Source organism: Podarcis liolepis, assembly GCF_965112155.1.
Source record: "Podarcis liolepis genome assembly, chromosome: 5".
Classification (NCBI taxonomy): domain Eukaryota; kingdom Metazoa; phylum Chordata; class Lepidosauria; order Squamata; family Lacertidae; genus Podarcis; species Podarcis liolepis.
In genome coordinates this window covers 33,539,363-33,555,253 of record NC_139556.1, presented here as the reverse complement: position 1 = coordinate 33,555,253, position 15,891 = coordinate 33,539,363, and the positions used below count along the sequence as shown (strand labels likewise).

The 15,891-nt window shown below is 44.7% G+C and overlaps 1 protein-coding gene and 1 long non-coding RNA gene across 4 annotated transcripts in view; both read left to right on the top strand.

The window, feature by feature from the left end:
• Positions 1 to 15,891, top strand: part of LOC310706885 — a 525,877-nt gene that overhangs the window by 461,824 nt on the left and 48,162 nt on the right. The window lies entirely within an intron of this gene.
• UNC5B (unc-5 netrin receptor B) overlaps positions 1 to 15,891 on the top strand; it is a 170,832-nt gene that overhangs the window by 147,875 nt on the left and 7,066 nt on the right. For both annotated transcript variants that reach the window (XM_083503040.1, XM_083503041.1), the window contains 8 exons: positions 2,171 to 2,365; positions 2,935 to 3,324; positions 4,521 to 4,608; positions 5,868 to 6,036; positions 7,353 to 7,586; positions 11,890 to 12,039; positions 12,942 to 13,106; positions 14,060 to 14,238. In XM_083503040.1, the coding sequence (XP_083359166.1) occupies positions 2,171 to 2,365; positions 2,935 to 3,324; positions 4,521 to 4,608; positions 5,868 to 6,036; positions 7,353 to 7,586; positions 11,890 to 12,039; positions 12,942 to 13,106; positions 14,060 to 14,238 (1,570 nt within the window). The remainder of the gene's footprint in view (positions 1 to 2,170; positions 2,366 to 2,934; positions 3,325 to 4,520; positions 4,609 to 5,867; positions 6,037 to 7,352; positions 7,587 to 11,889; positions 12,040 to 12,941; positions 13,107 to 14,059; positions 14,239 to 15,891) is intronic.

Sequence of the window (15,891 nt, the reverse complement as noted above, 5' to 3'; positions counted from 1 at the left end):
ATTAGCAAATCCATACAGCATTTCTTTTGGAGGCAGTGATGGGATGAGGCTTCAGTTATTTCTATAGTCTTATGTGGCCAACCCCCCTGCCAAAAAAAAGGTCTTCCTGGGCATGTTTGAACAAATTGATCTGCAGAACTTTGGAAGTGTTGAATCCAAGGCCCAGCATTTTTGACATAAATAAACTTTATAAAGCCAAGGAGATCTTAAAGATGAAATTCAACATAGTTAGTAGAGGTTGGGGGCAGGGGGGAAGCACTAGGCAGCAAACATCATTTGCGAGCTCAGCCACTCTGGAGCTGATGGTCCCTTGTTGTCCAGAGCAATCTAGGACCTGTTTGCTACCAAAACGAACCTACAGAAGAGATTGACTCGGTTCATGGACTGTTGATCATCTCTGTGCATCCAGTCTCACAGAGCAGCAGTGTTGTTGTTGTTGTTTTTTCCTCAGGCGTGTGCACATTTATAAAAGTTCAAGGTAGATGACTTTTATCACGGTCCTCTTTTCTGCGCACCAAGGGAGACCAAGGAGTCACAGCACGCGTCATGTATAAATAGATAGCTCCAGAGGCAATGTTAATTAGGGGTCTGTGACTGTGCCAAGGTTGTCCAAGGTTTTCTGACTAGGTCATTTAAAGCATAGGCAGGTGTACATTAAGAATATCGCATTCAGGCTTGCTGATCTTGAAACAGCAGCCTTGTGGCTGGTGATCATTTCTCTTATCACTGAGTCAAAGATCCATAGACCTTATTAAAAAGTAAAGGTAAAGGGACCCCTGACCATTAGGTCCAGTCGTGACCGACTCTGGGGTTGTGGCGCTCATCTCGCTTTAAAGGCCGAGGGAGCCAGCTGGTCATGTGGCCAGCATGACTAAGCCGCTTCTGGCGAACCAGAGCAGCGCACAGAAACGCTGTTTACCTTCCCGCCAGAGCGGTACCTATTTATCTACTTGCACTTTGATGTGCTTTCAAACTGCTAGATTGGCAGGAGCAGGGACTGAGCAACGGGAGCTCACCCCATTACAGGGATTCGAACCGCCAACCTTCTGATCGGCAAGTCCTAGGCTCTGTGGTTTAACCCACAGCACCACCCGCATCCCTATAGACCTTATTGCACCCCCCTAATTGCCCCATCCTAATTCAAAGCTCCTGTTTTGCTTTGTGCTAGTATGGTCTAAGGAGTAATGCAATAAAAATTATTCTCCTCATTGGCTCCTGGCTCTGGATACCATAAATTTCTCTAAATTTCTTTCCTGAACAGCAGATTATAGCTTTGCTATAATGGCTTCCTGCCATTCCCTCTTTGCTGTTAACCTTCCTTTCCTTTTGGCTTCCTTCTGGCTTCTGCCTATCTTCCCCTCTCCAGACCACCAAAATAAGCTTGCCTTTGTCTGGGAAGGAGCCTAATTCTTCCACCACTTGCCCAATGCAGCAACACAAAAAGAAAAAAAAGGACTTGTGGTTATTGTAGCTGGTATAGCTCAGTTGGTAGAGCATGAGACTCTTAATCTCAGTGCCGTGAGTTCAAGCTCCACATTGGGCACATTGCAGGGGGTTGGGCTAGATGACCCTCGGGGTCCCTTCCAACTTTACAATTCCATGATGTCATCATAACTTTTGTCCCAGTGTTGTATTCCATTTACAAATCAGTCAAGCTTCCAGCTTGATCTCCGTAACCTAAAGAGAAAGGCATTTGGTGGTTTGTGTGTGTGTCCAACCCTTGCTGTAAAGAATGACAGTAGGGAACATGCTACTAACAGATAACATTCCTGAGTGGCAGTCGCATGCAAAGTCCCGCAAAGCAAAGACTTGCCTGAGCAAACATTTCCTAACTAGACTCACTGAAGGAAAACCTGAGGGCCAGAGGGCTTCAGACATTAAGGCAATCTCTGTCTTTTGTTTCTAAGTTCTCTTCAGCTGGACTTTCTATTGTTTCCTCCTTGCCTTTCCAAAAATCCTGAGACAGAGGGGGGGAGGAATCAGAATAGGTGGTGGAAATGTGGTAGAACGTTTTGGTTTTGAATTCCAAATGGAAGAGTCATGCCTTTGTTGTACCCATCATGATAATATTTCTGAAAGGCATCCTAACATCATTTAAATAAAGAAGCAAGCAGAAAGTGGCAATTCTTTTTTCAATTTCTGTTTTAATCTTTCTCTCTCTTCCCTCTAGTACTGGAGGCTACGGGTGATGTGGCCTTGTACGCTGGTGTTGTGGTTGCCATCTTTGTGTTCATTGTTATCCTGATGGCTGTCGGGGTGGTTGTGTACAGGCGTAGCTGCCGGGACTTCGACACTGACATAACAGACTCTTCCGCTGCTCTGACAGGAGGCTTCCACCCAGTCAATTTCAAGACCTCCAGACACGGTAAGACCCCAGCTTACTCACAAGGTTCACATCCATTTTTGTACGTCCTTGAACCTCACAAGGCAGAAGGAGAAAACAGATACAACCAAGCATTTGAACTGAAGGCCGCTAGAACCCATTGTGGAGAAAGGGGTGGACTTGGTCCAGGGCAATCTGGGTTCAAATCCTGGCTAGCCTGGAACTCTCTGGGTGCTTTCTTTTTTCTCAATTAACTAAATCATTTGTGAGACTAAACAAGATGGAAAGTGTGAAATAAACTGTAGAAGTTTCAAATAAATAAATAGAAGAAAGTGGCTTAAATTCAGAAGAAAGCTACATCAGCTAGCCTGCAGACATTTGTCAAAATCTGACACATTATCCAACAGGAGGAGGTGGTAGATCTGTAAGCCGTTCAGATTGCAAGTGGAGGCCCACGCTTTGGAATAAAATCTCCCTGCATGTTTTCTGGTGTATGTTAAAGTTTGTTTTTAACCATTCAGGAAAGCTTTCAAGGAGTAGCCGTGCTGTCTGTGTCTATTTCCTTCTATGAGAAACATACCATTAAGCATTTTTCACCTTCTCTTTTGCAGACACCCCCCAATTGCTGCACCCTTCAATGCAGCCTGACCTGACAGCCAATGCCGGCGTGTACCGCGGCCCCATGTATGCCTTGCAAGATTCCTCTGACAAGATCCCCATGACCAATTCTCCCTTGCTTGACCCGCTCCCTAACCTCAAGATCAAAGTGTACAATTCCTCCACAACATCATCCTCACCTGGGATGCATGAGGGGACAGACCTGCTGGGAGTCATGCCCTCAGGCACCTTCCCAGGGGAGAACCTCAGGGATAATCACTTCATGAACCTAAGGAACAAGACCATGGGCTCTCAGCAGCTCTTGACTCTGCCTCGGGAGCCTGGGAACAGCGCCACTGGGACGTTCGGCTGCCTGGGAGGAAGGCTCACCATCCCTGGCACAGGTAAATGTCAGCATGAAGGGAAATTTCTACTGTCCTGACTTTATCTGAGAGTCTATTGAACCAAGAGGTTATGGGCAGGCTGACCTAAACATAGTCTGTAGTAGGTCAAGTTGGGGTTGCAGCACCTTGGACAGCTCTGAGCTGACACCTTGCTCCAGGGAGGTCTCGGAACCCAGCTGAGATCCTATGTACTCGCTAGTTGTGACCGTCTCTTGCAGGTTTCTCCCCCTCACTGGTGAGTGGAGAACCTTAAAGGGATATTAATCTGTCCTAGAGCACCACGCTCTGTTGCCTCTCCACTTGTTCATGCCAGGCACTTTAGAAAGGGGCACAACTGGTAAAAAGCATTGCCATCACCTAGAATTCCAGAAAGAGGCCCAGATCCATTAGTATCCTCTAAACACTGAACCTGCTCCTGTAGGGGTGTTTGTGTCATTCCATGTAGAGCAGAGATATTTATTGCAATCAATAGTCCACATACCACAAACATTTCCATCTTTGCCTATATTGAGTTTCAAGTTATTCACCCCCGTCCAGGCTATTATTGACCTCAAGCAGTCGTTCAGGAATGAGGCTTCCTGTTCACTTAGATGTTCTTCCAGGGAGCAATGGTTGAGAATTTTCAATCATCTTAAATTTTTACAAGGAGAAGATCCCTGACTGTGGGCCTCATCTGCTGTGGGATGGCTCATCTCTTTCTGTGCCATGGGTTTTCTTGCAGAGGGAGCGAAAAGGAACACATAATGAACACTGCTAGAAGCAGCTTCTTGGTTTAGCTCTGGTGCTAAATAAAACCAGAGTGGGTGAGAAGGGCACCTTCCCCAGGGATCGCCTGGGCAGAAGCAGATAACGGGCACTGAAGGTCAAGTGATACACTGTATTGACAGTTACTAAAACAATGTCCAGAGATGCCATCTTTTCTTTTTGGAATAATTAGGCACAGCTTTCAAGGTAATGGGTGAGAAACCAGGTGATGAGCTTGCTTGGGAGCTTTGCAGAGGGTTGCTGGTGATGCAGTGTGAGTCCACTGCATCTTCTCATTAGCTCTGTGCCTGCGGCCTAATATACTGACTTGGGGAAAGAGAGATCAGAGAGAAGGGAAGATGTACTGCAGAGCTGAGGGTTGTATCATTTTTAAATCTAGTAAAACCCTCTATTCATTTTCTTCTCCTCCACCACCCCTTTCTGGTCCATAGGGGTGAGTCTCTTGGTGCCACACGGAGCAATTCCTCAAGGGAAATTCTACGAAATGTACCTGATGATCAACAAAGCAGAAAACACCCTGTAAGTAAAGCAGAAAATGTGCTTAGTTTTTCAATCTGGCCAGCATTATCAGAGGTTATCCAGGAGAGCTACTTTAGGCATGGTCAAAGGCTTGAGCGTGCCCAGTGTAAGATGTTCCCCACTCCCCACCCCACTCCCATTCATTCCACAATCTGCTTTCGTTAGTCCGCTTGATTTCAGCAAACTGTGTTTCATTCAAGAAACACTACAAACTTGCATCCAGACTCCGCTGATTGCACTTAACGTCTGATTGAAGTCACTGTGTCATGATAGTCACGACCAACTTAAGCATTTCATTGATTTCATAGAGAGCAACGTAGACACAGTTAGGATTCTGCTGTAAGTCAGGATCCAACCCAAAGCCACCTTGGATGTATTACTTTGGATCTTAGCCAAGGCCTTTAATTTTCTCCTCTGCCTGCACTCAACTTACCATTAGTATTTCTTCTTTTTATTTTTATTTTTTATTTTGACAAAATAATAATAATAAATAAATAGGAATTAAAATGTGCACCCCACCCCTGAGACCATTCCATTGTAACTATCCAACCTCCCAAAATTTCAACACCTCTTGCGATGGTTTGACCCCTTTCCATTTTAACAGTACAATTTCTACAAATACCCTCCATATCTCCTCAACATCATTTCTACTGCACATTCCCCATCTTACCTTAATAGCACATGTTGATTTATCATTAATAGCTGTATCCCACACCTCTTTATGCCATTCTTCCATTTTATATTCACCTTGCCCCTTCCACTTCCTAGCTATAACAACTTGCGCAGCTGTCAATAAATTTGTGAGCAAGTCCTTCATAGCCTGTGAACCTTCCACCACATCGTAAATTGATAATAATGCTACCACTGGACTTTCGATCAGCTTCAACTGATCATGTGAACCATAAGTCCCGGTTTTCTGGCATCCCCGCCAACATAACACCAAATATTCCTAGTATTTATTCTTTAAGTCAATACAGCAATCCAGGACACCATTCAGTTGCTTAAAACCCCCTTGAAGTTAAAGGGAGGGGAGATTGTGGCAAGTGGATAATTCTAACTAATTTAATATTTAGCCAGACTGCATTCAGGGGCTTTATTCAGCAAATATTGCTCTCGTCAGGTTAGATTCAAGCCATTCCCCATTTCATTCAAGCCATCCATTTCCTCTGAGGCGCAGATAACAGATGCCACAGCCCAGTTCTTTGACTTCCTTTGTGTCACTGGAGACAACTTAGCTTTCTTCTCCTTGCCCTCTCTAGCTTTCCATCCGAAGGTACGCAGACAGTGCTGAGCCCCATGGTGACCTGTGGCCCCACCGGGCTGCTCTTATGCCGCCCTGTCATCCTCACCGTCCCCCACTGTGCAGAAGTCAGTTCCCCAGACTGGATGCTGCAACTGAAAACCCAGTCCCACCAAGGAAACTGGGAGGTAAGACATCATAATGATTTGGGAACAGAATCAGCTGTTCCATTGGTGAAGGCACCGCATGCAATCTGTGGGTCAAGCCAGTTACTTAAAAATGTATGGTTATTTATCAGTTATAAAGCATTTTAAGGTAAGGAGATAGGTTTCTGTTGTTGTTTTCTCTCGTCCACCCCTCCCTCCCCCACAACTCTGTAACATCTCCTATCAATCAATCAATCTCTGCTGATAAGAAACCCCATTGCTCAAAATGATGAACTTTCCCTTTAAAAAACTGCATGATAGAGAAACCCCTTTTAAACACGTATTGCTAGAATCATGAGATCTAGGAAGTTTACAACGCAGAAGTGAAAAGTCAGGATAGCAGCATTTTTAAAGTCGATAAAAAGCTAATATATGCCAGTGCAGCACCAGATTTATGCAAGGCAGGTGAGACCTTGCAGGTATTGCATTGCCGCCCTCCTGGAAGTATTATAAATCAGGGTTGTGCGTATGTGGTGGCAGTTCTGCTGAAAAGCTGCAGCCTGGAATGTTGTACCAGCCACAGAATTCAACTAGCTTAGAATCACAGCTTTCACACAAAAAATAAAAATAAATGTTAACCCTTATGGTTGGGAAGATATACTTGAAAATATGGGGAAAGGGCCTGATGAACTCACATGAGCAATAGATTTCCAGTCGTCAAGAGAGCATGACTTTAGTGCCCTATGTAACTCTTCACCTCCTTGCCATGAGTGACAATAGCAGAATAAATTGGGCAAAATTATTTCAGAAAATGTTAAACAATGTTAAAAGTTGCAGAACAGATTGTGCAAAAAAATGAAGAGCCATAAACAATCTTGCTTCATGGCATAGTTTATGCAAGCTGCAGGATTCAGTTTTCTTGAATTTCAGAATTTAGGTGACCATACTGTAGTTTTACTTCTTGTTAAACAGAGCACCCTCAACCCTGGTGCTAGTAAACAGAGAAACATATCTATTGAATAATAATTTCAGCTTGGTTCATGTGCACCAGAAGCAAGAAAGTCACTGTCTTTTGATCCAAAACAGTGTTGACTGCCCAATGGGATTTCTTTCTTTTTTATGCAAATGATTTGGGGACTTTTGCTATTTAAAATTTTGACAACTTGTATTTCTGAAATTTTTTTTGTTTAACTTACTCTTGGATAGTTTTTGTTTTTCTGAGTTACGTTGCAATGGGCATTGAATACAGACAATAAAAATCTGACATGCTAACCAACTGGCCCCAGCCAATGGAAGTAGTTACCAGGAAGAAATTTACTTCTGTTTTTTGCTCTGCCCACCCCTCTCTTCTCCTTTAGGAAGTTGTAACTCTGGATGAAGAGACTTTAAACACGCCCTGCTACTGCCAGCTGGAACCTAAGTGCTGCCATGTTCTGCTAGACCAGCTTGGGACATACGTCCTCGTGGGAGAGTCCTACTCCCGGTCGGCCATCAAGAGACTCCAGCTCGCCATCTTTGCCCCCACCCTTTGTACTTCGCTGGAATACAATGTCAAAGTATACTGCCTGGAAGACACACCAGATGCCCTGAAGGTAACATTGCTCAGTTTGCCCCTCTTGCATTTCTTTGCACTCCTCCTCCTTTCTGGCTACTTAATTAAACCATTCATCAGGCATGAATTATTTTTTTTCTGATGGGAAAACTTTCCATTCTGAACAGTCTCCTTGATCCCAGTAGCTATTTGGAAGCTAACTTAAAAATTCGGCGGGATTCTTGTAGGGTTGAAATGGAATATGTCCATTTCAGTTCTCTCAGTTTCTCATTTCAGTTTTATTTATTTGAATGGTAAACTGCCCTGTGATCCTCGGACGAAGAGCAGCATAGAAATTTCATAAATAAATCAATTTTACCAATCTTAAATTCAGTTCTCCGCATTTCTCTAGCAGTGTGAATTTCTCCTTATAAGCACATTTTTATATACACTTTTTTTGGGAAGCCATTTCCCCATATGTAATGCATCTTTGTACGCCAATTTTTATTAGTATGTTCGTTTTTATGCATGCTTTCTCTTAACATGTGCATTTTTGTAAACATCGTTTGGTTGGATAAGTGCAGCACAGAACTCGTTTAAGTGCAAATCTTGAAGAAAGCCTGCATTTCAGTTCACATGTTATTTTGGGAGGTGCAAATTTGATAGGTTTGAATGCAAACTACATCTGACTTTTTCCCCTGGCCCTACTCTTTAGATTGCACTCCGCGGCCCCAATAAGAAAATCTCTCAGCCGTTTTCCTGCATGACACTGAATGTTGATTCACTCATCCTAACATTCACAGTGATCACTCCACTTTAGCTGAGACTTTGGCATAGACTTACTCAAAAAAAAAATCATGTTTTTTTGTATTATTATTATTATTATTATTATTATTATTATTATTTATTACCTCTGCTAAATTTACTACCTGCCATTCACCAGCAGGTCCCAGGGTAGATTACAACAATTTAATTTTCAGAAATTAAAACCATTTACAACCAACTGCAGTCACAGGAATAGGCTACTGAGGGTCAGACATGAGGCAGCGATGCAATCAGCACCATTTTTTTTTATAGTCTTTGCTTCAGCAAAGACAAGGTGACCCGTGGCCAATTAAGCATCAGTTGCCCTGGCTACACCCATCATGTTTCTAGTATGCTCCAGAGTTGTCAACAACAAAGGGTTCCTAGAAGCACTTTTCTCCTTTGGCACGTCTAAGGGCGAAATCACCACTTGATGACAATAATGCAGTTAAGTGGCGCCTTGCATAAGTGAAATAGTAAAGGTAAAGGTACCCCTGCCCGTACAGGCCAGTTGTGTCCGACTCTGGGGTTGCGTGCTCATCTCGCTTAAGAGGCCAGGAGCCAGCGCTGTCCGAAGACACTTCCAGGTCACGTGGCCAGCGTGACAAAGCTGCTCTGGCGAACAGGCACCAGCGCTGTGCACGGAAACGCCGTTTACCTTCCCGCTATAAAGTGGTACCTATTTATCTACTTGCACTTGGGGTGCTTTCGAACTGCTAGGTGGGCAGGAGCTGGGACCGAAAGACGGGAGCTCACCCCGCCGCGGGGATTCGAACCGCCGACCATACGATCAGCAAGTCCTAGGCACTGAGGTTTTACCCATAGCGCCACCCGTGTCCCTATGTGTGAAATAGCCATCACCAAATAAGTATTGTAGGCCAGGCTTCCATAGCTCTTTGAGAGCAGTATTTTTCACTGAGGGCTGTTAAGGCATCCATCTGCAACCCATTAAGTGATATACATACACGTCTGAACCACCCTTGTTTCTTGAAATTCCCTGGAATGATGGTAGTAGCCGTAGCTCAATGGTAGGTGCATGCTTTTCGTGCAGAAGGTCCCAGATGTCTCCAGGCAGAGCTTGGAGAGAGAACTCTCTGAAACCTTAGAGATTTGCTGTTAGTCAGGGCATACAGTACTGAGCTAGATTAAATCAGTTGTTTGATTCATATACAGCAGTTTCCTATTTTATATTTTACACCTAGATTTGCTATGAACATCCTACGGTACCTTTAAAAAAGCTGTCATAGACATTAAACTAAATTCACAATAAAAGTGTGCTCATCTTTAATTCTCTGTTGGAATTCTTTGCTGCGGCAGACTAAAGCCTTGAATATAGTCTGCGCTGACTATACACTTGGGGACATGCAACTGAACATGTGAACTGTCTCCACTCAGAAGCGTTGCGTTTGAGGTGGTGTGAAAATTCTTTGCTTTGGTACTATAGTATCATCCTTGCATTCAAGTCATCACTAGGGCATTGAGGAACCAGACCTAACATGACCTACCTTTTTGGAATCTGCACCTCTTAAGTGTCTAGGAATAAAACTTCAGCTAACGGAAATGTCAGCCTCTTTGTTTTCCTGCTCTGGGACTATGCCTGGGGCCATACCTCAGAGAGGGTAGGAAAAACTGCACAGAAGTTGCATGTTCAGCACTACTTGTCCGACTTCCCCATTTGTTGTTACTTTGGACTGCTGCTGCCCAAAATGGCCATGCTGGTAGTCAAAGGAGTGTGCGATGCAACTTGGAAAAGGGTTGCTCTGGGGAGCAAAACTGCCTGATGCAATGCCATGAAAAGTGACCTGCAGTTTGGTTTCAGTAATAGGTTCCCTTAACCCATTCCTCAGAGACCAGCCTCCTTGCTTTAAATGGAGGTCCCCGGAGGGAAAGGAAGGGTGTCTGAAGGAGACTGTTCTATGCTCTGTTTTGAAGATAAAACACAAGGGCTTCCCCCCACCCCCTACAATTGCTGCTATGGCAAATGATCTCTCTGCAGTCTTAGACACTGAACACAGTGGGGCTTACTTCCAAGGAAGCCTTCATGTTAGCATGCTGTGCACATTCAGAGCCCTCCTCACCCACACAACCAGACAGGGGTGTGCAATATGCTCACGCTCCCCATTATGATTGGCAGGCAGTACAAAGCCTGTAGGTACTAGGATCTGGGCCTTTGGCCTTCACTTGCTCGTCAGGACAGCATCTCTGGGTTCAGGCGTGGCATTGCCTGGCTCTGACAGTGGGTCAGAAATTCTACAGGCCTTAGAGGCTTACCCATTATTTTTCATATGAAGGCTTGTCTTGCAATCAGAGTTAAAATATGAGGGATTAAAGACCCACTGGAAAACTGCCTGCTTGCTCTCAATCTGAAAAATATCTATTTTTCAGGTTATTTCCAAAGCCTATCAATAATAGTAGCGCTGCTTTGCATGACTAATGAAAGCGACCCATCATTCTTAATGAAGTATAAATCTCCATCTGCCCTCATCCTACAAGAGTGATTAGTTCCAGTGATCAAGCTGGTGTTTCCGATCTTGCCGCATTGTGTGTTTTTAACCTTGATGTCATGGTTGGTGTCTAGCTTCTCTTCATACCCTGAAAGAGCCAGAAGAGGTCTCTAGAAATCAGCTTTTTGAGGTTTTGATTTAGGATATGACCAGTGAGTCATAGGGAAGAAGGCTCTGCGTTTCTGCTTCTCACATTGTCATGTTTATTGTCAGGAAGTAGAGGGTTGCTGTTTTCCCCCAAGATGTCGTTGTGAGGGCTGAAAGGATTGTTGAGCTGGTTTGTCTGCTGAAATACTGGATCGCTGCAGAAAACTATACAGGGGGAAAATACTGGAATTCCAAAACGGAGATGAGTATATGACTTAAGTCAAAAGAGTATGAGTTTCCAGATGGGATTTTTTTTCTGGTTGATTGGCTTGAATTATAGCACCAATCAGTCGCAACCTGTTACGGCACTAGTCAAAGGAATAGCGGTACATTGGGTTGAATCAATGTTACATCTAATTCCAACTGACAGTGTCTAGAGGGATGCAGAGGAGATGTTCACAAGGAAAGCACGAGGTGCTTCCAGGCACCCAAGCCCAGATGCTGGCAAAGTCCAGCTCCCATGGCCAGAAAGATACATCTGGAGTTGTGCCACAAATGACCAGTAAACTGCATTAGACCTATGAGTGTCAGGGAATCCAGTGCTTGAGCCACCACCAGCAAGCAGCCTGGAAACATAGAGAACCTAGTCGCTTCCTTTCAGAATGAGTTGCCTGTGCTATTTATTATTGCAGCTTAAAGTGCCTGTGATATTTTCTCCCCTTCATGTCAAGCAGCCCTGGTGGCAGTGATGGTGGTAAAGGTAAATGTGATAAAGGAAGAGATACAGTGTCTGACCAGGAGCAATTCTCCTTCAGGAGCTGCTGTGCAAAATAGAGACTTATCAGTGCCCCATCTGGCAGCATATGACAATCTGGGAGCATAGGAGATGCTCACTGGTTAAATTGCCATCATTTGTCCTTGGGCCTCACATCTGTCCTTCCTCTCCTCCCCTCCCCTCTTGTCTCACAGGAAGTACTTGAATTAGAAAGGACTCTTGGTGGCTACCTGTTGGAAGAGCCCAAGCCCCTGCTGTTTAAGGACAGTTATCACAACTTGCGCCTCTCTATCCATGATATCCCTCATTCACTTTGGAGGAGCAAACTCCTGGCCAAGTACCAGGTGAGTGGCTGGGTTGCCAGCATACCAACAACAGAGGGAGTGCCTCGATGGGACCACCAGCAAAACTGCTTTTGTTCATCACTGTTCTCTTCCAGAATATTTCATCTGCAGATTTATCCTTGGTGAAATGGTACCACAAGAGAATTATGTCACTGGCTTTTGGGGAAGATACATTTCATATACCTTAGAAAGACTTTGTGACTGCTCTGTCCTCTCCCACATCCTTACTTCATGATTTCCACTAGAAGGTTGGGCGTCCTTTCATTTCTCCAGTCTCCTGTGGTACCCAACTCACGCAGGTGTGAGACCCAAATTATCCTATGAATGGAAGACCCTAAATGGGCCCATCCCTGGGTGCACTGTGCTTAGGAGTCCTACAAAAGATATGAATAGCACCTATAGACCACAGTGCCTTCCACACAAACACACACAAACACAAACATCTCAGCCAGACCTCTTTGCATAAACACGCACACATCATTGTAACTAAGCAACAATGCTTTCCAGAACAGGCCTGAACATCTTAAGAGAATAGGAAGACTCCTGCTGTGCCGGACCAAAAGTCATGCGTCCATGAAACCCACAAGCAGGACTTGAAGGCTGTAACTTAAGAACCATCGAGCCAAACAAATACAGCCCACCAGGGGCGCCTTAATCCATTTTCTCCCCACCAGCCTGGAACTGGTTTGTTGATGCATCAGTGCTTTGTTGAGGAGCTGGCTGGTGGGCTGCGTTTCACTTGAAGGACCAAAAGGCATGCAGACCTGTTCTGGTTGTGTAGACTTGTTCCATTGCCACAGTGACCAACTGGCACATTTCCAGTGTGATGGCATCCCAGTGTGCTGACATGTCATTATTATTATTATTTATTAATAATTTATTGTTATTACTATTTGCTGCAGGAAATCCCCTTCTATCATATCTGGAGTGGCAGCCAGCGGGCACTTCACTGCACCTTCACTCTGGAGAGACACAGCCCAGCTTCCACAGAACTTACCTGCAAGATTTGTGTCCGGCAAGTGGAAGGAGAAGGGCAGATATTTCAGCTGCACATTACCCTTGGAGAGGTGAGCCAAGGGGATCCAGGCTGCAGAAGCAAGCAGGCTGTGTGGTTGGTTGGTAGAAGACAAGTGGAGCAGAATAAAATTTAACAGGAATCCCAGTGGCCTCTCTGAGCTATTGGCTAGAATTATCTGGCAAAATCTTCCCTGACACACATTGTGAGCCATTGCTCACTCCTAGAACTTGCTAAAGAAGGCCACATTCCTTCTTGCCTGCTAGTGCCTTTCCCTGACATGGATGTGGCACTGTAGCCTGCAGGAATATGTAGAGCAGAACCTATTATCTCACACATTTAAGTTCCCTACCCAGGAAAATGCAACCTTCCTTCCACTTGTGAGGAAGCCATATGGCATCGGCTGCTTATTGAACATTCATTTTTATTTGTTTGCAGGGAGGTTATAGTGTTGCATCAAGCAGTCATTATTCCATTTTCCAGTGCATTTTCCCATCACTTCCCTTACTACAGAAAGTTCAGTTTTGTACAAGAGCACAAGACTGCCAAGACCATTTTAATTGCACAGTGTGATTTTGCCACTGAATCCCAGCCGCAAAATAACAACAATCTGCAAACAACCTAATTCTTCTGTCCTGGTTACATGCTCTGACTCTCCCAGACCCGCTATTGTTCAAGCATGCATGTTGATATCCGAAGGGTGATTTTTCTCTGGGTTCAGTGAAGCAGGAGAATGTGATGCCACTATGCAAGTCAATGATACATATTTTAAAGGCATGATATTTACCCTTCTCTTTCCCATTGTTTCTATTTCTGACCATCCATGCATGCCGGGTTGCCTAATTATCTGTATGTTGTATATTTGCCATTTTGTTACAACACATTGGGGAGGGGAATTGGGCCCTAAAAGGCAGCTTATAACTTATTTGCTTAATTAGTTAAAAAAAAAAATTGCCTCTAAATCTGACAGATGCCAGTGAGCCTACGCCCTTTTTTGTTTTCCAGAACTCCAACTCCTTTGATGCCTTGCGTTCCTATCCTGGCAGTGCCCTGACGACTCAGCTGGGGCCGTATGCCTTCAAGATCCCTCTGTCGATACGACAGAAAATCTGCAACAGCCTTGATGCCCCCAACTCCAGAGGAAATGACTGGCGGCTCCTTGCTCAGAAACTTTCCATGGACCGGTAGGTTTTGTTTCAGCGCTTTGCCGGCAGCCATCCTTGCAGGAAACACAAGAGCCAAAGGAGCTGCTTGCTTGCACTTATTTAATTCTTTATTCTGATATCTGTGGGCTGCCTCTTGGATCAAAATCCTTGCTGAAGACAATGAATAGTGCAATACACTAGAAGAGAGGGGGGAACCTCATAAAACAGCAAGCATAAACAACACTGAACATTAACTATCAGCCAAACACTCCCTGTATCGAATATCTGTAAGAAAGGGAACATTTTTACTGCCCTACTAAAAATATAGGGGATGCGGGTGGCTCTGTGGTCTAAAACACAGAGCCTAGGGCTTGCCGATCAGAAGGTTGGCGGTTCGAATCCCCGCGACGGGGTGAGCTCCTGCCCACCTAGCAGTTCGAAAGCACGTCAAAGTGCAAGTAGATAAATAGGTACCAGCAACTGGTATTCAGAAACATTGCTGTCTCTAGCTGGGAAGGCAGAGCCTAGCCACTCTCTTAGGAAAGCCACTTATGTTGATTCACTCATTTGTCTTCAGGCCCAGGTGCTCAGAGCAGAAATAAAATAAAATAGAACTTGCTATGTGCCCAAACAGTTGGGTGCCTTGCCAGTTCCCGAATGACTGGTGTCTGCTGGTGTTCTAAGCAGTTGCTGAAACATAGTCATGGATGTATATTTCATTAAAACAGCGAAAAGGGTGCCAGTTGGAGGTTTCCCAGAATAAGATGTAGGAGTTGGGAAGCCGCTGCCAAGCCAAGGGCTTCTATACCATGTAGCCCAGGCAAGGCACTTGGCTTCACCCTGGTCACTGTGAGCAGTAAGTTCCATACTGCTGCAGCTTAGAGAATCCATTTTCTGTTAAAGCAGCAGCCTTCATTTGCTGAGTGGCTTTCCTGTGGAGCCTTTGTCAGTGTCATTGGCCTTGGTTTAAAGATATCGGGGGCCCTTGGGGTACCATCACAGAAAAGGTCAAAGAAACTAGGTCAGCAGAAACCCTGGGCTCCTCTATGTCAGTAAAAATTTGTAGCAGATCAATTTTTCCCCACCCTGCTGACCCCTGGTTTCCTCGTGTATATTCCAGGCTCCTCTAAAAGTTTGTCTTTTCTTTTTATTTAAAAAAGTGTTGTGCCTAATTTTAGAATCACAGAATCATAGAGTTGGAAGGGAACCACGACCTGCAGGATTTTTTCCCCCTCCAACATGAGGCTTGAATCCACAACCCTGAGACTAAGAGTCTCATCCTCTACCAACTGAGCTGTCCACTCAGAAAGAAGTACATAATATCCCTCCTTCAGCAGTGTTCTGGCCAGTGTCCTTAGGTGAATGACAATCATGCCGTGCTCTACCTTGCTCCAAAGAGCTTTTTAAAAGTGTGAGTTTACGTGTTATGCTTTAGACTTGGTAGGAGCTGCTTCACCAAAATCAAGCACTTCGTCTCTGTTTCCCCCTCAAGTCCTGTTCTGAATTGTCGTCGTCCCTCCACTGGTCACACGCAGTCATCACTAAAGGCCTAGCCCTTAGTTCAGGGATGGGGACCTGTGGCTCTCTAGATGCTGATGGACTGCTGGCTGGAGCTAATGGGAATCCCAACATCCCTGCCTTATGTGCTTTCATGGGATCTGTAAACTCACGTGTGGGAATACATCAAGAAGT